Source organism: Pyrgilauda ruficollis, unplaced genomic scaffold (genome assembly GCF_017590135.1).
Source record: "Pyrgilauda ruficollis isolate IOZ18807 unplaced genomic scaffold, ASM1759013v1 scaffold33, whole genome shotgun sequence".
NCBI classification, from domain to species: Eukaryota; Metazoa; Chordata; class Aves; order Passeriformes; family Passeridae; genus Pyrgilauda; species Pyrgilauda ruficollis.
Window position 1 is genome coordinate 4,831,167 of NW_024524711.1, and position 24,637 is coordinate 4,855,803.

Here is a 24,637-nt window from a genome sequence, read left to right on the forward strand (position 1 = left end):
ATAAGAAGTTACTCAGATACTTTCACCGCAACTGCAAATGCAATGAATAGGAAGTATCTACATTTGTTTAGATAATGTCTGGTAGCTGTTTTTCAACTTTGTTTTTGCATCAGTTGCACCACTTTATCTCCTAATTCATTCCCGATAGTGTGATCACCTTATCTGCCAAATGTTGTGTCCCGTCTGTGCTCCCTCCCAGCTGCTCGTGCATCTCCGTGGCAGAGCATGGAGGGAACACAGAACGCGTGGATAGAACATTTCCTGTCCGCAGTGTTTCCAATAAATTGTGTTACTAGTGCCCGCGGTACAAAAGTTACTGTGTATTTAGGAGCACAAAAATAGATGCTCGCTCCTTGACGGTGCCTTTCGGAAATGTAACAAATACACCCGGTGGCTTGAGAGGGGCCGCGGTGCCGAGCGCTCAGACGGGACCGCTGACAGCGCCGGCGGCCAGCGGCCAGCGCTTCCTCCCGGGGGATCTGTGGCTGCGTTAAGGCCACCGAGGTGGGGTGACAAGTTGAGCCTTGCTAGTTACTCTGCAGCTGTAAATCAGCGTTCTTGTCATTCAAAAATCTAAAATTAAACCAAACATTTTAATTTGACAAATATCCTTCTCCTCCCCCCGCTTTTTAGAAATTTTTTTCCCCTCAAAAAATATTGCTGTGATATCTTTTCCCTCATATTATTCTCATTTTTTTTTCAGTATTACTTGGATCCTCCAGTTAAATTGAATGAAGCTCTTGAAAGATATGGCTTGAAAAAAGATGACTTCTTTCTCTTACACCATGGAGAATCACGGAATTTGAATACAAACGACCGGTTTGAAAACTGAAACAGTGTCAGTTCCTTGTAAGCCCTGTTTGATTTGAACTAGCAGTTAATGTTACAATACTAACATAATGTACAAAATAGATTTTTGAGATTGGATTTCTAAATGCCAGGTTTGTCAGTTTCAGAACTAAAGCTTGCATACCAATTTCATGACAAATTTTACTGGTTATATTGTTTATAAATTTAGAGAGGTGATCTAAAAGTGGTTTATTTATTAAGTGTTGTCTGGGAATAACTTGGTGGATGTACACCACTGATAAAAAAAAAAATAAATTTTTAAACTCTTCATCTTACCTGCAGCAGCAATAACAACTTCAGCACAGAACATATTCTTAGGATTAATGGCTGACTTGAATTATTTATTGTTAGACTGTCATCTCCCACTTGTTAGTCTTCAGGTTATGCCCTGTACCTTGATGTACAAGCTTCATACAGCTTCACTGTATGTTTTGTGGGGTGAAGTCTTCCAATACAGCTGTGTTGTTTAAGCACAAGCATGGTAAAATTGTTTCACTCTTTATTTTCATGTATTAATGAACCACAAAAGCTGAATTTTACATCAAAGAAATGTGCCTTTTAAAGAAAGAGATAATTTAATATTGCATCATGGATGTGTAAAACTAACTGCTGGCCAGAATATCTGCACACTTTTATTGTTTTGTCTGTTTTTAAGTTAGGTCTGAATGTGTCAATTGCAGCACATGAAATGGAAAAACCTCTTAATGTTGCTTGTCCTTGCATTAACTCAGCCTTTTTCTAAGTACTTTTTCCCCCCCACCCCCAGCAGAAAGTGTTAAGCAAGGGCTGTGGTATTTTTCTAATAGCTTCCCTATAATTTTAAAGTTGAATGAGATTACAACATTGTTCAGTGTTATAAGACTTGGCCAAATGTGTCTGTATCAAATTGTCTTGCTAATTGACAGAATTAAAGCCTATTGTTGCCAATAAAAAGGGTTGTTTTTCTCCTTCATAATTTCATTGGCAAATCATGTTTTGTTTATAATTTCTTTTGGTCTGTGGGATATGTGGGTTGGTTGGGGATTTTTTTTTTTTTGCTCTTGCTGTACATTTTATTTTCATATCCCACAAAGACAAATATATATAAAAAAGACATTATTTAAAGGCATGAACTTCTGGCAACTAATTAAAACCAGTTAATGAGATTTCATGGTAGGAAGAACTGAGGTAATCTTTTAACTATAGACAGTTATCAAAACTGGTTTCAAATTACCCTGTTATTCAGTGTTGGGGGTGTTTCAGATGAAGTCTCTTGTATTTACACAACAACTTCAATCACAACTTGGGTGATACAATGTATATTACCTGTTTGTAATTTTGTGGAGGACACCAAGCTGCAAGAAGTTTTGAGTACTTTGAAGGGCAAGTTTAAGATTAAGGTTGGTTTTGTTGTGGGTTGTTTTCTTTTCCTGTTTTTATAATCATCAATAGGTTATTCTGTAAAATTACGTACTTCAGAAAGAGTGAAACTAAAATACAGAACACCTAGCTAAGCAGCCACAGAGCAGAGATCTACTGAGTTACGTGGATCAGAAGTTAAATGTCAGTAATGACATGTTTTGTTTTGGATCTGTTAATTCACAACATATGTACCTAGAATGGTGACCATTACGTTTTGCTTGGTGCTGATAAGATTCCACCAAAGGTGTGAGGTAGGTGATAAAAAATGAGACATCTTTGCATAAAGGCACATTGGAAAGTCTTGCATGATTTCAGACATCTCAACAGCGTTGTTCTATGAAGAAAGCATTTAAAAATAGTTCTTTCTAGACCAGAAAAATAAAACTGAGACAACACTGTAGCAAGTTCTCATGTATTTTTAGAAAAGGTCACTTGTTTGTGTCAGCCGTTAAAGCAATGGATAAGAGATCAACTCTATCAAAAAGTTGATACTGGAAAAACTTATTTTTAGGTTGGAGAACATGGAAAGAGACTTCTAGACATCTCTGTTATTGAGCTTAAGAAACCATGTATCAGCTATATCTAGAACAGACTGGTTCTAATGTCTTGTCAGGAAAGGAGGGTATGTAAATTCTTAGTGTCTGGCCTGGTTTTTACCTTTCTTAGTCAAATTCAGCAGCAGAAAATATTAAATCTACAAAAAGTTGCAAAACATTAAGTGATTGTAATGTAACTTGCTTATTACAAACTGTGCAGTGTTTTAGGAGCAGTGGGAAGGAAAAAAGGAAGTTCACTGTCAATGCAGCAATTGTCAAGTTTCTGACTGGGAATCATGCCAACTTCTATTTCTGCCTTAACTGTGTTCCTGGTGAGTTAAAACTACCTACGTGGACAAATTAGATATGTGTAGCTTTACCCCTGTATTGATCAGGGCATGGGTGTCTCACAGTTTCAAGGTCATATTTTTCTTGCAGTTTTAGCTATTTGCAAAGTGACCTCCTGAAAACAAGTATCTACTGCATTACAGAATGAGATTATAGTAATGTTTTCTTAAGAGCAGAGTGAGTAAACTAAATTAGAAAGATGAAGCACTTGGTAACAGTTTAGATGATACAGTTCTCTTCAAAACTGAACAAAGTGGAAAACTTTCCTAGCCTCTACATCTGACACCTTTCTTAGTTTGTCTGTAGTGGAAGTTTTTTAGCAGTTTGGTTTTAGAAGTATTTTCCATTATGTTTTCTGTTCATCAATGAAACTCTGTTCAGGTCCTTTTGCAGTGATGTTTGTATGAATTCCACTTCATTTTGAATTAATGCTGGGTTGCTGACTAAAACTTTATGGGGGCTCATTCTGCAGAAGCACTCATTCCAGTGATGCTCCAGTTGCAGAAAAAAAAAAAAAGGAGTAAAGATATCCAAGGAAAGGAAGCCTAAGGACTGCTACAGAATTGGAAGCTTTTGTAAAAATGTGTATGATACTGCTCCTGTAGACTTTTTTTAAATAAGAATGAGAACGCTGAATTGCACTTGCAGATAATCCTTGACTCCTAATAAAATACTTTTTAAAAATATGTCTTTTCCTAAAGTGACAATTTTAAAGCAACATAAAATCATTTCAATTTTTGTTCAAGTCTAGAAACTTTTTGCAGTTGTGGTTAATTGCACTGCAGTTTGGCTAAATGGAGTGGATAAACTAAGCATACAAAAATGGAGTTTAAGAATAAATTCCATACAGGTATGACAAAAAAAACCTAGGTTTGGTGACTTTAGTATGCAGCTTTCATTGAAGATACTTATTCTGTAGGAAGCCAATGATAGTTTGGTATTGTTTTTATTTAATATTATTTTGTAAGATTCAGCTGTACCATTTTCATAGGTAGACTAATCAAATATAAATGCCTAATCTCCAATTGCTAAATCTTTAATGCACAATTCTAATGAGGTATATATTCAACAACTGTAAATACTTGAAGTAAAAAAAAGGTCTTTGACATTGCAAAGGATATTTTCATTCACTTCACTCATCCATTTAAAATTTCATTTTACATATAAGTATTTTCATGTTTTAAACTGTTTGCCCCCATTGCATAAATGTAGCAACTGTGCAGTGGTTTATCAGTAATAATTAAGCTTTTCTCTTGCTTGTAAAAAATATCTGTTATGCTCTCTGTATTAAATACATGGCATTCTCTTTTGTAGTAACTAATTTGTGCCTATTAAAATGATAGTATTTAGGGCTTTTTTTTCTCCATCATTGTTGTATTGTTTACTTGGTGCAGGCTTTTTTAGCATAGCATTGCCAAGATTAGATATTTTCATCAGGTCAGTCTGTTTTAAAAAAACAACACTATTGTGTTAATATTCTCACAACTTGTTCTTTCACTTCTGTGTCAGGGTGATGCAGCAAAGATGCCAGTCTCTGAGCGAATGGGGCAGAGTCCCTGCAGAGTGTGAAGAAAATTGAGTCTTCACTGTGTTCCTCAGTCGTGGTGCCTTCTTCATCATTCATGTTCTTTTTCAAGTTTGCTGCAAACACCAGGGCTCGAACCAGAACATCTCTGTTTACACAGCTGTCAAAAAGTAACACCAATGATGGCACCTAGGATATTGAAGAAATAGTCCATGCTTAATCACCAGCAGTAAGTACATGTAACTAAATCCAACTTAAGAAAATGGAAAAGAATGTGCACCTCAACCATCTAAAGTAGAAATTGTATGAAATCCCAGTATACTGTGAACTCCTGGCAGAAACCTGCACAGTGTGCACATTTTCTCTCTAGAAAAGACTGGCCCGTGCATCAGTGGGCTAATAAATGCTTTGTGTTTTCCATCTCCAAAATGTGGCTGTCTGAAAAATTCCCATTTGGAAGAGAGGGTCTCCTTTCCTTCTCAGCCATGCTGATTTTGCCCTGAATGTTTTTGTCAGCACATCTGATAAATGAAAAATGATGCACTTAACAGAGAATTGAATATTTAGCTACACTAACCTCGTCTGAGTAACGAAAAGACAGCATTATCTAGCTTTGCTCATGGCAGATAGCTCACAAATAAAAGCCATTGCACATTTTAAGAAAGTTACTTTGGGGAGGGGGATGAGGATGCAGCAATTCCAGCCCCTCGCTTTGTCTGTGAGGAATTGAAACTGAAGGAAACACTTTGTGTGCCAAGGCCAACACAGCAAATGTCACACAAATTTCTCCATGAAGAAATAAGTAAATGCACAGGGAAAGTTCACTTAGAGCACTTAGAGGCAACAGTTTTATGGCTATATTTGAATAAAGGGGTGGGGATTCCAGTGGAATTTGGTTGGGTTTGGTCCAGTACATTGGCTATAGAAACAGCAGTTGAGAAGGATCACTTACAGTACTGGTTCTATTTTTTAATCCATATACTGACTGTGTGTCTGGAAGTGAAGTTTTGGGTTCAAATGTAATAATACAAACTGGAGTTCATGGTATTATCCCTTTTGTGGAAAGGGAAGGTTAGAACAGGCTTCTGCAAGTTATCATTGATTATTTGGAATGGTACACAGGAAGTACAACCAACTGTCTCCAAGGGCACAGGCCCTGTGCCTCTCCCTCTCTAAGTACAGTATCTGTATTACACTACCCTCTGGAATAAAGCCCACCCGTGAAAGAATGTGCACTTAGCTACTGATTTTAACAAAGCAGTGTCCAGAGTTTATTCTAGAATTGCATGTATATTTCTAATACATTAAAATTCTTCTAGTGCATGCAATATCTAAACTGGTACACATGTATATATGCTAAAAATAAAATGAAGCAGCAAGAACCTTACTTCAGCTCTGAGAAGATGTCTTGTCATGGCTGGGTTTGCAGATAAGTTCACAAGTACTTTCAAAACTTGAATCTGAAGTGAGGAATGTTCAAGTTCATTAAAAGCTCCAAAACAGTAAGTAAAGCTGTAATGGGTATCAATAATATCAAAGTTGACTTGGGGAGGAAAAGGCAAAATAGGTTAACCAATATCTTGAGTATTTTGCTATAGGGAAAACCAAGATATAGATATGTTAGAAGCAAATTAAGATTGACTTAAACATCAAAATAAGGCAAGACCCATAACGAATCCTAGGCCAAATGCAGAATATGTTTAAAATACAAAGAAGATGGTTAAGTATTGAATTTAAAATAATCCAAAGCATATACAAATACACCTTTGTGCTTTCTTGGACCTTGTGATGCTAGTCTTTAAACACTAGGAAAAGGCCATATTACTTCCTGTACTGAAGTACAATAGGTAGGTTTTATTTAGTGGAAATGATTTTTTTGGAAAACTCGTTTTGATCTGATAGAGCAGCCACATACACTGATGGTACCACAACATCTTGAATTAAAGCTGAGTTTGGTCCCTATCTGAAGCTCATTTCAGTATTGCAAGTCACAAGTAAGCACGATTTCCACTTGCAGTTACTAAGGTTGCCAGAGGTGTCATGAGCATAACGGAACTAAAGTCCATAACGTAGGATCACTGCTTGGCATGTTTCCCTACAGAGATTCACGCATCAGTGAAGCCTTTCCCATGCAGGTTCTCCTTGCTCTGTGATGCAGCAGCAATGTTTAATGCAGAAGGGAATTCTGGAGTTGCTATGGTAAAGGCACAGGGCAATCACAGTGCACCCTGCACTGCTTTGGTAGAGCTGCAGCCTGATGGTTCCACTACCAAGATTCCCTTCCCTCCCCTGTTTTTGAATTTATACTGTGAAACTAATACAGATCCATATTTTAGTGCATAAAATCTGTTATCATTAATGAATGTTTGGTTTTTCTTAGCACAGTCTAAACCATTTTACCAAAACGTTAAGAAACAAGGCAAGCAAAGCAGCTTAATAAATGGCTTGTAAAAATAACACTACCCAGTACCTGTGTCCTTTCAGTTCCTTCTGAAAGCAAATGAAGAAAGCATGGAATTGAGTTTATCATCTTTTGGTGGTAGTCACTGGTAACAGACATATTTGTCAACAGTCTGAGTCCAGCTAGCTGCACATCAGAGTTCAGGGGAGCTGACTCAACAGTCCTACAAACTTGTGTAATAAATACCTGGGGAAAGTGGGGAGGAAATAAAGAGAGAATAGTTTTTAATAAAAGCATATTTTCTGTCACAAATAGTAACAATGGCCTAGCTACAGTAACATAAATATTTCCTGAACATTGCTGCCTGAATGGTGAAGGTTCTTGGAAACGAGTATGTTTTTGTTTTGAATATTTCAAACATTCTAGTGGCATGACAGAAGCAGACCATACAGCATTATGCTCACTAATCTTCCTGAAACATAGCTTGTTCTGAAAACTTAAATTGCTTTGCCTCCATCTCAGAAGTGACACAGCTGCTTTAAGGAGTTGTTTAAAAAATCACTTATAAATAACTAACATCTTAAATATTGAGAAGAAGCTAAGGACAAGCTTTGAAATGAAATCCTTTCTCCCAACCATGTGCTGAATTTACTGGAGCACACTGTAGGAACAGCAATGACAACTGACATTAACTACTATTTTTACCAATTTTTCTTCTGGATGAGAGTGTACAATGAATCTTGGAGTCCTAACTGGGGAAAAAAAAATAATTTACCCTTACCAAAGGAGTTATTTTCTACTTATACCCTAGACAAATATTGACAAGCACTACTTAATAAAAACTGCCTATTGCTAAAGATGCTGCAAACTACCACATGCAGTCACACTACCTTTTTATCAAGCTACTGAAACAAACTAGTAAAAATCTTCAAATCTGTCTGAGCTTACCACCTGGACACCTTGATCTATTGATTAATAAGATAGATTTCTTTTTTCTTGATCTTTAGTCCTTTCATATCCATAGCATGTACTGTATTTACCAGTGGAACTTGTTATAATTTACATACTTTTCTTTTAAGATAAAAGTATCACCTGAAAAATCCATTCTGTCAAACAGCCACTGGTGATGTTCTAGGCATGTTTGGAAATCATCTTACCTCACATAATTTTGCTATAATCTTAGCAGCACAATCTCTCTTTAATAGTAGTTTGTGAAAGCTGAACACAAACTGCAAAGGTTCCTGTTTTTTATTTTAAAAGTAGATGCCAGTGAAGCAATGCATTTCAAGTTATCCTTGCAGTCATCCAGATCTGCTGCCTTGTATGTCTATCATCAAAGCATTTTGGCATCCTGACTTGTATTTAACAAATATGCTGAAGGACCTATACTATCTCTTTGCCTTGGTTACTTTGGTTTTTCCCATTAAGAATCTTACCTGTATCTCTTCCTGATTTTTAATATTCATACTCAAATTATTAAGTGCATTTAGTGCTTTTTCTTTAACTTTGGGCACGCAGTTGGAGAGCATCCCTCCAATAACAGAAAGACCATCCAAATTTCGGATTATATCCTGAAATATAAAAGACATTAAATGGGATTTTAAAAAATTCAATTTAAATGCTGAAGCATTCCCTCAACCTCTCCATATTGACAAAAATGAAGTATGTGAATGAAGAATTCCAGAACTGACTGCTCTGTTTAAACAGTGTTAGCAGATAATTGCTTTATTGCTTTACTGAAACTAAGAAGGGTCCTGCTTAGGAACAAAACTATTAGTTGCTGTTATTTGACAATAGCACGTCACCTTTGCTTTTAAAATCTGGTCTGCAAAGCATGCTTAAAGCTTTTTACATTATAAAGAATAAAAGGAAATTACTTGATAATGAGTTAATTGAACAACTGAGCCAGACTGCAGTACCTAAAAGTCCTGCCTGAACAGGACATAATTTCAAGATGTAGCTTCATATTATTAGAGGTTCTGAAACTTTTTCCATTACACTTGTTTTTATTACTGTTTTAATCTTTCTCACTTAGACTGTAACTGTCTTTTTTAAAAAAATACTGCTCTAAAAAAATTAATTAAATGGACCAATGAGCTTTATGCTCCAGTTGCATTCTAAAATATTTATATTAAGAAAGGCATTTTGAGAAGCCAGAATAGATGGCAACCATAAGTAGCAAAAAGGCTGGGACCTCGGAGGTTAAACTGTTAAAAAGGCATGAACATTGGCGTCCAGCTCAAAGTTTTTCTGCACTCTATGATTTGGAGATGGCTCAATAGTTGTAAAATTGCTAATGTGCAAACAGCACACAACTTTGTGAGGGATGAAAAATATAGTTTATCTCACTAAACTTTAGATCTGAACCAGAAAGTATTTAACCTAGTATTCAACCCTTTCATTAACATTGCATAATTGTAAGCAACAAAAGATATATTTACAACACTTTTGAAGTACAAGACTTTGTATGGACTTTAGGTGGTCCAAACATTATAATTTGATAAATTCTGTGAAGATGGCAAGTTATATTATTTGGGCCTGCAGAAATTAAGGCAAAACATTAAATGGATTTTAGAGCACAATCTGTCCTAGCTTTCAGTCCTGTGTCACTTTTTAGCAAAACAGCAGCTCTCCTCTGCCAGACTGGCTGGCATTGGACACTGTTGTTTCTACAGAACAATACTCACTTGATTTACAGAGAAGGCAGCACTGTTGCTGAGAGTGATTAAAGCTTGCTCTTGAATTAATGGATCATCTGTGGCCTGGAGCAAATGAATAAGTTTCTGTAGAGCATCCACATCCAAGGTATGGGTTGACACTGGAGGACTGCTGTCTGTCAACATTTAGAAATTAAATACTTGATACTAAGTTTGAGACATTTCACTTAGTTGCTGTTTAATGTTTTTTACAAAGCTGAAATTTAGCTCTTAGTTGTAGGACATACTGTTCTAATGTTGTGCCAAATCATCACGTCATGGTAAAAAGACTGTTTCATGACACTAAGATTTCCATCCTTTTCCTGAGTCCTCTAATTACCTCTTTTGAAGGTGGAGCATAAAAGGAACACACAATTAGAGGTTGAGATGCATTACTTCCTGGTTAACCAATAGCAAATTTCCTCTGCAAAATTATTAGGAATATTCACCAAACATGGTTTGGGGTTTTTTTTGTATCCCCAAAATGAAATGTGGAAATCTGTCTGGGCACTGTAGGAAACAAAACCTCCAGTTTACAGACTACTACTTCCAGAAATTATAATAATGACACTTTGCTGGTACACTGAGGTTCTTTGACAAAGTAACAGCCGTCATGTTAGGAACTCTGCTGATCATAGCATCACTCAAAACAAGGAGGAAGGCTGGTTCTGAGTCAGGATGATGTCATGGAGTACCTGACCTTTATAAAAGGGCAACAAATGTTATCAAAGGCCATTTCAGCCAGGTTGGAGGCAGAACTATTCAGCCAGCTGAAGCGCCATGAAACCTGATCAGTGACTGCTGGACTAGTCATGGCTTACTCGAGGTGACTTCTGAGAAGCTAACAGTGCTTTAAATTCCACAGCTTTACATCCAACATTTGACCAGGGAAACACCATAGTATTCTTTCGAGATTAAAAAAAGTCAAAGTTAATTATGATGATTCAAGGGCTCACTTCAAAAACAAAACAGTTTTTCATCCTCATCTAAACACATTCCGCTTAGCTTTGAATTATAGGGGGAACACAAATAACTGCAATAACATAAGTAAACACTGATCAGACGTACGCTTTGGGAGACAAATAAATTAAAAAAAAATAGGCTTTTCTAAAAATAAACCACACTCCAGAGTGCCCCAGATTGCCACAAGGCCATGGAGGGCCGGGACTCGGGACAGTGGCACCGCCTCTGTCAGGGCGCAGAGCCACCTGCGTGCCCCGAACCACGCTGCAGGGCCGCGGGCTGGGAACGCCCCGGGCCCCGCGGAGCCTGCCCCGGCCCCGCCGCACACCGGAGGAGCGAGGCCCGCCCTGCCCTGCCCCGGCCCTCACCTGCCGGCGGGCCCTGCACGGCCGCTGCTCGCCGCCCCCGCTTCCCGCCCGCCGCCAGCCGCCACAGGCAGTAGCAAGCGCCGGCCCCGAGCAGCAGGGCCACCGCCGCCGCCCTCACCGCCGCGCCCCGCGGCTCCCACATCGCCCCGGCCGCGGCTGCGTGGCCCGCGGAAGCCACCGCCCCATCCGGCGCGGCTCGGCGGCGGCTCTGCCCTTCCCTCGGGCCCCGGGCGCGGGGGCTGCGCCTGAGGTGCCGCAGGGATGCCGAGCCCGCAGCTCCGTGTGCGGGGCGCGGGAGAGGCTCCGCCGCTGCGTGACCACGATGCGCTGCAGTTTCTATTCTACAGGAAGGAATCACCCGCGCTCCGGGCCGGCCTGGTCCCACAGCGCGTTCCGACACAGGCTGCCCGCTCGGGAAGGCCGGTCCTGCGCCATGGCAGCCCCTGGCGGGGGCACATCATCCCCAAAGTGGGGATCGCCGTCTCCGCCGCCCCCTGGGTGTCCAGGCGGTCGGCAGCCTGGTCCCGCTGGAGCCGGTGGGACCACAAACTCCCCGGGTAACATCTGTGTCAGGAAGCACCCGCCGCCCTTCCCCACGAAGGGTCCCCCTCAGCAGAGCCCCGGTCCCGGCTCGTTGCGCCCCTCAGCGCTGGCGGGGGCATCTCACATCCCTCCCACTGCTCTCTCCCTGGGGCACGATTTTGGTCTGCTCGTTTTGTCGTTGGCATGCTTCAAATGATTTATGAAAACTTCAGGAACAGTAACAAGATGGAACAAAGCAATTCTGCTTTATAATCTATGTTAAAACGAGGATTTAGATGGAGACGAGCCCGGTGAACTGCATTGGCACGTTCCCTGTTGCGTTTAACTTCTGTGTTAATTACAGAAGAACCTCTAGATTCCAGCCAGGTAATTCCTTCCTCATGAGTGGATGCAATCCATGTTTTCTAACCACCTCTCGGTGGTAAAGATGACACTGATTATGCTTCAGATATGCTGGTGGATTAGACATTCTTGTTAATACAGTACATTAGAGTAAATATTACAGTAAATATACTTCTATAAAATGTCAGAGAGTAAAACTGGCACAGCGTGAAGGACTGTGGGGGAAACAGGGTTGGTAGGTTTGCCCTTAGAATTTGCAAGGTGATTCTCTGTGTTTCTATGTTTTCCTCCCTGTTTGTCATGTTCACCTCTACTTGTTACCAAATCTGCAGCAGCTGTTTTTCAGTTTCCTTCAAACAAAAAAAGGCACAATGCACAAATGCAAGTTTAAGAGATATCCTGATATATTTAAGCTGCCAAAATAGACCCCATTTGCAATCAGCTATTACAGCCAGGATTTCCATGGAAATACTAATAAAGAAATCTTGAGCAAATTACAATAATTACAGAGCAGTGCTGCCATGTTGAGTACTTCTCCTGGGAGTCTGTCTCTAGGTCATTCTTTGCTTTCTAAACACAAAAACCCAAATTATAAGATGTATCAGCATGATACAGTCTGTCTTGATTCAGCACTTAAAAACCAGCTCATATCTTTCCAAGCAAAAGTTATAACATTATAGCGCTATAACAACATTATAGCAGCACTGAAATTATTGGACTAAAAATGAAAGAATTGAGGATAAGATTAAAGGACAACTCTTTCAAAAAGAACCAGTTAAAAATTAGCCTCTGTAAGATATTTTTATCCATGTTTTTCTTGTTTCTTAGAGGTTGTTGCATGCTGATATCTAGCCATATTTCTTATTTAATTTTGTTATATTTTAATTTCTTTGTGAAGTTACAGGATGCTTGGTGTGAAGATAAATGAGATGATACTGGTCCTTTTATTAAGGAACATCAAAGCTGAGACCTTTGAACATTTATACACATAGTCTCAAATTTAAGGATATAGAGTTCTAAAATGGTAATTTACTTAAGTCTTTTTATGATGAGGTTGTGGTTTGGACATAATCCAAACAAGTTGAAGTCCAAATAATCTTGTCCACATAATTTAGGATTCCCTGCTGGATCTGAGAATTTCCTTCCTGTCTGATTTCTGTCTGTTCTCATCCAGATTTACTTTTAAACAGTATTCATTAAAAGTCATGCAAAAACTGTAATCCTGCAAACACTCTGGTGTGTGACAACTTCACTGTAGTTAGTAGCTGTATTCTTACAATGTTAGTAGTAAATATGGATGAAGAGCTGGCCTAAGATTTTTCTGCTCTGGGACCCAAATTAATTTTGCCATGAAGGGTAAATGGCTAAAGAGGTATTGAGAAGAAAGGCTGAAGACATTGGTGAGGGACTCTTCCAGATTGCTGAGAGACTTGTAGAAGTCTAATAGAAAGAGCCAGACTTGTACAAACCTAATTGTTTGGCATAAATGACACAATTGTTTCCTGTTTTACACCTAGCCCAAGCATTATCGGCGAGTACTTGAATGAGGATTGCAAGACAAGGTGTTACAATTCCTTCCTTAATTAATATTCTCAAATGTTCAACAGAGGCATTGCATTCCAGTATATCCCTGGATAGACTGGATTTCTTGTGTTGGGGAACTTTCAGAACACCCAAAGGAGAAGAATTTGTCAGTTTCGTTGAAAAAGGGGTAGGGGGAAAGGCAAACAATACTTGAAATAAAATATGGCAGTCACATACTGGTTTATCCAGCAGAGGGAGTAGTTTACCAGTGTTGAGAAAGGCTGTGGGAATCTGCCCATAGGAAAATTTGTGACAAAACCCATTTAGCTGTTTATTATTTAAAATATTGCATGCCATGAGTTCCAATGATAAGTGATGCATTTATATTTTTTTAATATAGTCAACGGTCAGCCACACCTTGCAAATTACATTTCTGTTAAGAGGATTGAAAAGGTGCTAAGGTTGGAATTGGTGTGTTGACTAGTGTTGCAAATATTCAGATGTCTAAACTGAAGACAATGGCCTTTAATTTTGTCTTCACCTTTTCGTATTGGTCTTGACTTAGATTCCTGGAAGCACAGAACATTTGGGTTGGAAGGAACTTTCAAAGAACATTTAGCGCAACCACCCTGCCATGAGCAGGGACACCTTTCTTTCACTTGATCAGCTTGCTCAAAATACCATCCAGCCTGACTCTGAACATTTCCAATAATGGGGCATCCCAACAACTTTTGTTCAGCTATCTTCAGAGATCCCTTCCAAGTGACATCACTGTCTGATTCTGTCCCTACGCAGGGTACTGATTAGAGCATGGAAGGCCTGTCCTCTACCTGCCTGCCCTGCTCTCTGTCTCTGCAGGGCAAGGGGCAACTTGACAGGCAACTTGCCTTTTTTGCCTTTGTGCCATGCATGGCTTTTGCTCTTTGTCCACAGCATGGGCTTGATTTAGAGCCTTCCTGTTTTCCTTTGTACTCCCACCATGCTTTCTGAAAAGGATTCAAGCACAAGCTCCACATTAATTTAATAACAGCAAGAGGCCATGTCTTGAAAGGAAAGTAGTATTGCATGCCATGTTTTGACATTTTTACCAGCCACAAGAACTTTTTGTTTATAATTTGCAATAAATATTCACTTAAATAACTGCAATTTGCCCATATATATTAATATACTTTGAATGTTCTTGCTGTATGTGAGCTGAAAGTCCAAAAGTAAATGATCCATGTCCTTTAGCTGAAGATAGTCAAAGGACAAATGAGAAAAAATGGTTCATTAGTTATTGTGCATTGTTACTAAAAGATAATGTAAAATTGTATAATAAAACAATCCTGAAAAGCAAATATTTTTTACCTGCATTTTGTTTTCAGTGTTGGTTACAGGATCAGTTTTTGCCCATTCAACATACTCTTTACCTCATAGTATTAAACTTGCTTTAGGTTCTGTTTCTTATTAAGTAAATAAAATTATCCTATCTTATATACATTTTTTTAATGCACATTAAAAGCAATGAAATTCTTTGTAGGAATTGCTGAAGAAATGCCACTTATTTTACTATTCTAAAATCAGTACATAGGAGACTACCAATGGAATTATGCTGATATATGCAATATTACCTTTAAAATTGAATGAAAGGGAACTGGTAAAAAGAAATGCCTCTATTTTGCAGTACTTTAAAAGATTCTGGTAAACTGTTGTTTATTTTAACAGCTTCATAACTAGATGGTACTTTGCTGTAAATACAAGGAATTAATTTGCAGTTTCTTTTAGAAGGTGTTGCTCTGTGTTGTATTTATTGCTCATCCAGAAGGTCCACTTACATTTTTAGAAGAAAAGCTGAGAGAAATAATGGCAGAGGGATTAGATACTTTCTTATGATACATACTGAATTATTCTCTGGGTGTGTGTGCTATGTGATAATATTATTATAATATTGCACTTGGACTTTAAAAATATGCTAATGGTACTGCATCTTCTATGTAGACTGCAACTTAAATGATAATATTGCTTTTTGCAAATATTGATGGCATATGATATTGCAAAAACAGTAAGACAATATGTCTAAAAACATAGAATATATTTTATTTTTATATCCATGGGTTTGGGGGTGGTTGGGGTTTTTGCTTATTTGTTGGTTTTTTTTTTTTTTTGTCTACAGAATATTTAATGAATATAGCCTCCACTTAATGCTCCTCTTTGTTTAGTTGATATACTAAACCCTTACTTTTGTGGTAATCAAAACTGAGATGATGTTAAGTCTTTTAACTTAATTGCTGTCCACAGCACATTTACCTATATGAGCCAGGGATGTGTCTTTCAAGCACTGCATCTTTAAGTGAGGTATTTCTCTTTTTTTTTTTTCTGTTCTCTGTGTGTTCTTTCACCATGTGAAATGAAGACAGCACAGCATGAGATAAAAAAAATAAGGATTTAGTTTTGTTTATACTGGAATCTTAGAAAATAATGTGATATTTCTTGCTTTAATATTCTCTGCGTTTTTCTGTCTGAAGTTTTCAATGGGGTGTGAGTAATAAATCCTTAATCTTTGGATCCACTCACTAAACAAGTGAGTCAGTAAGTTGGCATGCAGTGTGGCTGGATTTTTCTCTTGATTATCTCTGTAAAACTGTACTCAATTTTGTCTTCTGTTAGTACATCTGTCCTGAGTTCACAGCAATTAAATTTCAGCTGTTTCCTCTTTTGCTGACTATTCAGTTAGTATTCACATCAGTCCAAAAGTGGAATGCTTTCTTTATACAGTACACTTACACAAAAACAAACTTGTTGCACTCAAATCCTCTCATAGATTTTCTTAGGAGTAAGAGCAATACATGAGATAAATCCCAGTATTTTCTGAGGCCCATTGCTTTTTGTACTTTCAAAGAATCATATTTCCTTTAAAGTGATATCTTTAGCCCATAGTCTTACACAGTTTTGGTTTTATAGAAATTCAGACAGGTTTATTAAAATACCAGTTAGAATCATATGGTAAATGGCTGACATAACAATGGGTCATGAAACAATTTTAGCAAAGAGTAACTCAAATATTTAGTATGTTAAATAGCTGAATACAGCTGATCAATGGAAGAGTGGACATGAGGGATGAAAGCCTGAATTTCAGTTATTGAGCTTTCCTTCAAGCACAGAAATTTGTTCTGGCTTTTATGCTAATTTAACTTTTTCTTCAACTTCTCTGTGTAAAAACAGTAGTGTCATTTGGTAGTGAAGTACTTCTAACAATACACAGAAAATTATACTTGAATGTTCATCACTTCAAATTAGATCCTTTAATTTGCATCTACATGGAAAAGACAAGATTTAATTTTTTTATGTGACTCAAAACTATTCATAAAACAGCACTACTTTGTGTACTGCCATAAATTATTTTCTAGATGGCTAAAAAATTGCATGCAAAAAAAATTGTGTGACTTTTACAGCAGAAACTTAATGAAGCTTTATTTTGGGTAATTATAAGTGTTTTACACACACTTCAGGAACTTCATAGGAGAAATATTTTACCAAAGCGTTCATGTTGTTCTTTTTTGTGAGGAAAAAAGTTTTTATTTTAACACAACAACATAAAGAGAGATTGCAAACTTAGATTTGGTATTAATTTTCTCTAATGTTATTCTGTGTTAAAACTCATCAGTTCTGACTTTACTCCTGTTCCAAACCTGACACTTCTGTATTTCAGTCACCTCTGTTTGTGAGATATATGGTGGTATACCCAGATAAAAAAGGACAATTTCCATTTAGATCTGAAAGTAAACAATCTGTGTTTTCTTATGCTCTTTGGTTTTCTGTGCTTGGGATTAGGGAGATCATGCTTTATGTAATCTAAATTTTCCTTTGAAAAGTGGGAACAAAAAACTTTGAAAAGTGATAATACCTAGATATGTTTTAAAATATGACAATCACAATAAATAAACACATCCACTGACTTCTTTGTTATGTGTACAAAATGTGATGATCCTCCATTTAGAATTAGGTAAGGTGAGTTATTTTGTTTTGAAAAGCATACAGTGCTTATTATATAAGGTATAATGCTAGGAACACTCATGTAAATCCTTACTAAGAGCCACAGAACGACAGAATTGGCAGGGAGGTGAATGTTTTCAAGCTGTGCTGTGGTTAACCTTGGTGCAGATTTGTCCAGGGTGTTTTTAGTCATTTTAAATATCACAGGTGTTGGAGACACACCAATCTCAGCAGGCAGTATATTCCTGTACTTCATAATCCTTTCTACTACAAATATTTTCCTAATACAGTAGCCCTTCTTGAAAAAAAACAAAAAAACAAAAAACAAAAAACCCAAACCCACCACCTTTTTTAAAAATCTTATTGTCTTGTACAATAGGGACATGGAATATTATTCATTTTTCCTTCAGTGCAGCCTTTCTAATATTGTCTCAGCCTAGAGTTTTGTTAATTGTCACAAACATTGGACTGGAACAGAACATGTTCCATTTATAATCTCTCCCAAGAATATGATTTTTTTTTATTATTATGAAATGAGGGAGGTTTTGGCAAATGAATGTAGCCATGGAAAGTCTAATTCATTCAGCAAGTCAGACACAGAGAGATACTGAATTTTAATATATCAGTGATACATGACTCATTTGAAATACATTTTTGTTCTGAATCTAATTATTTCTTATTGCCTAGCCTGGAAGGAAAATGGGACTTCTACCAAAGGTTAAAATTGGTAAGATATAAATTGAATTTGCATTCTGTTACATTGGGGTTTTTTGTATTGCCAAGCAAATATGAATAGCATTTAAGTAAATGCATGTATGTAGCACTTTTAAATTATTTTCTATTAACACTCAAATGTTCTCCCATAAATACAGATCTGTACTTTAGTGAAGTACATATGACAGTAACAGGACTTTATGGCAATGGAAGCAAGCAAATTTTTATTGCTCCATACTTCAGAAAATTACAAACAAGTAGCAATTTTATTAAAATGTGTGAATGAATTGCTACTGAAAAATATCATCAATGTGTATTTTGTTTAAATTATAAATAATAAACATCAGTTCTGTCTAGAGATTTATATTGTTGAGCTTGACTGCTTTGAATTTTACAGCAAATTGTAGAGTGTTGTGGATTTTACTTCAGGTCAGAAACTGTAATAAATTACTCATTCTGTTTTACAGTTCAGAGGATGGATAAAATATAATATGCTGGAAAGGAATGAGAAAAAAAGCCAGTGGAAGATGGCTCTACAATAAGTCCATTATAGTATCTAAATATTAAAAGTTATTATACAGAAGTGGAACATGTGGGTGCAGACCAACAAGGAAAAAAACACATGTAAGTCTAGGTAGCTGGTCTGCATAAGAAAAAAAATACATAATATATAATCTAAAGTTATGCTGTGTAAATTAAATGTTCTTGGTCCAACAATTTATCTAGCTGTCTTTTTGCAGGATGCCATCCACAGCTTGGGCTGTGACAATTTGATGCCATGAGTGCCCGGAGAGACAGGTCCCTGTGTTCTGTGCTAGGACAGATGGTGCTGGTCCTCTTCTCCCAAGACTGAGCAGTGATGCTGGTTGGGAGGTGTTAGGGAAATGGAGTGTGTGTCAGAAATAAGGGTGGAAAGAGTTGGGATGCTTTTCTGAGAGGTGAAGAGTGCAGTGATAGGGTTAAAACAGGACGGATCACAGACTTAAAGTCTTAGCTTTGATTAGATGGAATGCATGATGAGAGGTGAGGATGGTGTGAAAATCAAATTAAGAAAGATACAAGACAAACGAGTATCTTAAAATAGTTAAAATTTTAGTCTGACTAGATTGGGCTGGCTAAAGATTTTCTGTTTCTGGAATGTATCAGGGCGTTCTCAGGGAATAATAGTCTCAAATTCAGTCTATTCTTAATAGCAGTTCCACTGATTGGTTTGACTTCTATGATTAGGTTAGAATGCATATAACTGAGTCATTTTTTAATTGTGTACATTTTTATTGTGTACACTTTTGTAGACATTTTGGGTCAACTGAGTCACCTAAACACACATTTCTGGTCTAATTCAGCATGTCCTGGGACGTGTGCTGGGGGCTAGGGCTGTGGAACTTTGGGACAAGCTGCAAAATAATGGCTTTATTTATGTGTAAAGTGCAGAGGGAACAAAAATTTTTACAGAAAAGCAGAAAGCTTACTGAAATGCTTCCATTTTTTATTTAAAAGATTGCATCTCCCTTGATCCAGAGAGAATTGCAAATCTGTGTGGTTGTCAGCTGTGTGGTTTCTTTTTCTTGAGCTGTCACTATTTTGTTCAGTATGGGAAATGCAAGAAGGGCTCTTCTCTTTAGAAGACAGAGCAGAGGTTTGCTCTGGCTGAGTGCCTGACCATTTGCTGCAGAAAGGCAGAGCTCTTTCCCTCCTCCTTTGTCCCTCTGTGAATCCTCATGCTCTCTTTTTTGTGGATCCAGGATGTAGATACAGCCTCCTTCAACAGGAAATCATTATTGGGTGTTGTCTCCTCCAGGCCAAATATGTGTTTGCTCTGAGCATTCACAGACTGTGGAAAATAAAGCATGCCTGGACTTTTCCAAGTTCTGGAACTTATGATTAGTGGCCTTTATTTTCTCTGGCACTGTAGATGATGTTTGGTGATGGATCATTTCAAAATTATAGGGTATTTAGTAAATACAATCATTAGCACACTCTCATTTATTGCAGCTTTTTGTTCTGCTCCTGTGCCAAAAAAATTTGTGAGTTTTTACTTATGGCTGGACAAGATCTGTCCTCAGGGCCAGATGTAAACCATTTGCTTTGTAAATTACAGTTTCCTGAAAAAGGTCAGTGGTACCACAGTACCCTGATATTGAGTTATTGGCAGAAAATTATTGCTGTGTTTTAAAGGTGGCTTCTGTGGTCTTGATACTGAGTTTTAAATTAGGTGGAGTTTTGGAGTTAAGGAAGTCATCCACATGTCCAAATTAAACAGACTTTTGGTTACAGAAGCCCATGATGGATCCAACTATATTTATCATGGATGCAGGTCTTTGAAGAGATGAACAAGATTTGCTATCAAAAAGGCCTACACATTTCTATACCTTAAAAAATCTTTGTAAACCCCAACTGCATTCTGAATCAGCTAAAAATCTTTAAAATGAGCTGTAGCAAGTGGCTGTAGCAAGTGGCTATAGCAAGTTCCAAAAATTCTATTATAAGAACATAAAGCCAGAAAACCTGGAAGAAGTGAACAGAGATAGCTTGTTGAACATACTTTGAGGACCTGAATTGTATTACCAAGGCAGTTAAATGCTAGTGGGAAAAGACACATTATTAGTAGTTTTCCTACTGATTTTTCCATTTCTATTGAATGAATTTATAGTCTGTGGGGAGTTGTGTAGCTAATATGGAAATACCCTTCTGTAACCCACAGTGGCATCTTTGCTGTGTTTTCACGCTGATAACTTACTATTAACTTACATATCTTAAATGCAAAGTTCTTTGGAAATGTTTAAGAAAAAATTCTCTTCAGTGGCAGGATATGGGATAAAATTATAAAGTGTTTTTTTTTTATTTTTGCTATCAGCCAATTACCATATCAAGTTTAAACTGCTGCCATTAGTGTATTATTGTGCAGTTATAAAAGTAATTACATTACAAGCGTGAAGTTTCACTCATATAAAAGTTGCTTTAGGAAAAGTGATGAAGGATATTTAACTGTGTTCCTTTCTGTTTTTTTCTTCATACTTAGAATTGCAGATTTAAGTGTTGCATATCAGATATTTCAGCATGTGATGGTGCAATTCAGTACTGCAAATGGTTATGGATATGCGACATTTTAGCATGTAAACATGTAGAAAATATTATGCAGAAGTGACATCCATGTTTGTTATGTTTGAATCTTTGAGATTGCTGTTCTTTTCACTGGTCTAGCTTTAAGGTATCAGTAAATGCTACCTTGCTAGGAGCCCCCTGGGCCTTCTCCAAATGAACAGTTGGAGGTCTCAGCCTTACTAATAGGGATTATGCTCCCATTCCTTAGCCATCTTTTTGGCCATTGTTGGACTCTCTCCAGGGTGTCCATGTCTCACATGTACTGGGAAGCCCAGAACTGCACACAGTACTCCAGGTATGGCCTCACTTGTGCTGAATGGAAAAATCACCTCTCTGGATCTCTTGGCAGCACTCCTAATGCAGCCCAGGATACCACCCATCTTCTTTTGGCAAGGGCACATCACAGGCTCAGGTTCAACCTGGTGTTTAGCAGGACCTCCAGGTCCTGTTCTGACAGCCTGTTTTCAAGCTGGGCTGCCCCCAAAGTGTTCCAGTGCTTTGAGTTGTCCCTTCCCAGATGCCAGATTTTGCACTTCTTGAACTACATGGGGTTCCTGTCAGCCCCTTTCTCCAGCCTGTCAAGGTCCCTCTGGATGGCAGCATGATCCTCTGGTCTATCAGACACTGCTCCCAGTTTGGTGTCATCTGCACACTTGCTGAGAGTACACTCTGTCTCATTGTCCAGGTCATTAATGAAGATGTTAAGCAGGACTTGCCCCAGTATTGACCCCTGGCTATACTGTTAGTTACTGGCCTCCAACAAGAGGCTCACTCACAGTAAAAAACAAACAAACAAACAAAACCCATACCAAAAAACAACAACAACAACAACAAAGTCCAAGATTAATGAGCTGTTCAGTACTTGATTCTATTCAAATCAAAATCCATCTAGATGTAAAAAAGCATCTTAGTTCTTCCTGATTCTGTGCATGTAAGTACATGTGACTGAGGGTTTGGAGGTTAATTCTCTTTGTGACAGCATTTTGCAATAGTTTCAGGTCAGTAATATTTTTCTCAATATGGTTGTATGCTCCACTAAGCAGAGAAGTGGGCAGGAAAACTAAAAGCCTTTATGATCAGTGTGAGAGGTTTAGTCGTAGTGTGAAAATGTGCTTGATTTGTTAGGAATCACCTGCATCCCAACTGTTACTCATTTATTTTATCATGAAGAGTCTGAAAACATCTTGGAAGTGTTTTCATGAGAAGAAAAACTAGGCAAGATCCCAAACATTTTTTGATTCCTGGCACAGTATTTCTGAAGCAGGAGAATGTTACTGATTGACTCTTTTCTAGCCTACACTTTAACTGAATGCAAATGATAAAAAAGAAAAGGAAAATGTTTTTATTTTCAAAATAAAAAAGTGGGGTTTAATGTTTTGAGACGATAACGCATTTATTATTTAATTAGATAATACATTATTGAAATTGTTGATGCAGCCTATAGCAAGTAGAGTGATTTCATTTGCTTTAGAAAATGACTGTAGTTATGGGTGAGAACAATTTTGTCTCTAGATTGGTGATGAAAAAGAAAAACTGGCTAAGAATAAAAAGTATTTTGGTCATGGTTTTGCCTTTTATATCACAAGATAAAATAACATTCTCAATGATACCAGCATGCAGATTGTTTAGTGACAGAATTTAAATCCAGTATCATCATGAATTTTGGGAGCTAATAAAGAAAGCAAGGCAAAATAAACTATACACAGCCATATCACCTCCTTTATGGGTATTGTACTTAAAAACATTAAATCCTTCTATAACTGTTTTTCTTATGTATTTGGGTACAAAACAAAAATCGTTGTAAGGTTTCTTGTGTCTAGAGCTAAAAAAAAAGTAAAGAACAGTTGTGATAGAATTATATCTTGTATACAAGCAGCTTTCACTGTCACATTGTTTAACTGATTCATATCTAGTGTTGGAGCATCAGTATGTTGATTGCCATCCATTTTCATTTATCTTATTAGATTCAATTCTTGTCTCTACAAATGTTGCATTTTCCATTTTTGTAGATAATTAATGTTTTCTGCAGGCTCAAAATCAAGCATTTTGTCTATTTACATCTACTGAGGGCTATTTTAAACTAGTTGTGATGAATCATATATGACAGTCTACAGGGACTTTTGGAAAACATTGATTTTAAACCTGTTTCTTCTGACTTTGAAGATACACAATAGGTTTTTTAAGCATGAAATGCATTTCAATCAGTATGCTATTGATATTTAGATTAACTGCATATGTTTTTTTGTTGAAACTCATTGGCTAGCTATATTTATTATATTGCCTACTTGTGTCGTTCTTTTTAAGTTCTTCTGGATGGTTTAATGTTGCCGCAAAGCTATCTATTTTCTTTTAGAGATTGAAAATCATGTTGAGATTCTTTTCCTTTGACATTTTTTCTGCTAACAAACTGAGTTGAACTGTCTGTTCAATTATAGGCTACCTTTTCATTTGAAATTATCCGAGCTACAGCTCTGACCTCATCTTTCCAAATGAATCCAAGATTACATAGGTTTTGGCAACATGCCTTTATTGTTAATGTTAAAAAAGCAATTATTTTAACTGTGGGTTAGGTCTGTTCATCTGACTAAACATGTTTGTGGGGTTTTCTTTGATAAATTAATTATCTGCAATTTTAAAAAATTGGGTTTGTGTACTCTTTACTTTGGCCTGTGGTGCATTCATTAAATAGTAGTCTTTGTCTAATATCTGCATGTGAATGTTAATATGATTCCAGCTCAGACTGTCTTTGGCAAATCAGTGTCTTACTGTGCCAGGGACTATGAGTGTATGAGATGCATGGGTTGCGGCTCAGCTGTTTGTGGTATTCCTCCACCTACTCATTGATCATGGAGAATCATTTGTCTTCCACGTGTGACCGGGAACTGCCTTTAAATGCTGCCATTAGTATTCATAGTGCAGGAGCTAAAATTTCCTCAGAAGCTTTTGAAGTGTTTTATTTCCAGTATTGACACACATAGCCATTTTTCCTGTATTCTGTTGTGGAAAACATGGCACAAAATGATCTTTTCTGTGTTTCATGTGGCTGTGTAGAGAGAGAGGCACTGCTAGGAGTGCACCTTTAAGGTAGCACTCCTAGGACATGCACTGCATGTCAGGAAGATAAGGCAATTGTCCTCATGCAATTGTATAACGCAATTATTTCCTGGCAATGGACAGAGAAAAAAGGGAAATCAAGAGAGAAGTTACCGAAAGAAGAGACCTAAAGGGCTTATATAAGAAGAGGAAGGCCCATGAAGGCACATGATTTTCTTTTAGACATGGAAGCTCTTCTGGGACCTTTTTGATTAAACAGTACAGAAACATAGAGATGTCAACATTAAATTGTGTTTTGT

General features: G+C 37.5%; 3 protein-coding genes across 8 annotated transcripts in view; 2 read left to right on the plus strand and 1 right to left on the minus strand.

The window, feature by feature from the left end:
• The window catches only part of NAPEPLD (N-acyl phosphatidylethanolamine phospholipase D), a 25,355-nt gene extending 20,267 nt beyond the window's left edge, over positions 1-5,088 (plus strand). For 2 of the 6 annotated variants that reach the window (XM_041474696.1, XM_041474698.1), the window contains exon 5: positions 704-3,027. In XM_041474696.1, the coding sequence (XP_041330630.1) occupies positions 704-832 (129 nt within the window). In that variant the 3' untranslated portion in view covers positions 833-3,027. Of the gene's footprint in view, positions 1-703; positions 3,119-3,224; positions 3,985-4,643 lie in introns of those variants that run through there. The other 4 variants (XR_005955728.1, XR_005955730.1, XR_005955727.1 and 1 more) reach the window with 4 other exon arrangements.
• Positions 3,998-11,257, minus strand: ARMC10 (armadillo repeat containing 10). The gene is made up of 6 exons (XM_041474701.1): positions 11,088-11,257; positions 9,748-9,893; positions 8,497-8,631; positions 7,130-7,306; positions 6,048-6,119; positions 3,998-4,848 (listed from the first exon to the last, which is right to left on the minus strand). The coding sequence occupies exons 1-6, from the start codon at positions 11,227-11,229 to the stop codon at positions 4,597-4,599; spliced, it is 924 nt and encodes a 307-aa protein (XP_041330635.1). The 5' UTR covers positions 11,230-11,257; the 3' UTR covers positions 3,998-4,596.
• A 91-nt stretch (positions 11,258-11,348) lies between these two features.
• Positions 11,349-24,637, plus strand: part of FBXL13 (F-box and leucine rich repeat protein 13) — a 62,270-nt gene continuing 48,981 nt past the window's right edge. Inside the window, 5 exon segments of the mRNA XM_041474587.1 lie at positions 11,349-11,644; positions 13,641-13,683; positions 15,264-15,403; positions 16,883-16,954; positions 18,655-18,806. Of these exon segments, the coding sequence (XP_041330521.1) occupies positions 11,349-11,644; positions 13,641-13,683; positions 15,264-15,403; positions 16,883-16,954; positions 18,655-18,806 (703 nt within the window).

What these genes read in the sequence shown, in the direction of transcription:
- ARMC10 (XM_041474701.1), bottom strand. Translation starts at nt 11,229, where the DNA reads ATGTGGGAGCCGCGGGGCGCGGCGGTGAGGGCGGCGGCGGTGGCCCTG. An exon ending in CTGCCTTCTCTGTAAATCAA is followed by an intron (nt 8,632 to 9,747) that starts GTGAGTATTGTT and finishes TTTATATTTCAG; the next exon opens with GATATAATCCGAAATTTGGA. An exon ending in GACATCTTCTCAGAGCTGAA is followed by an intron (nt 4,849 to 6,047) that starts GTAAGGTTCTTG and finishes TCAATATCCTAG; the next exon opens with GTGCCATCATTGGTGTTACT.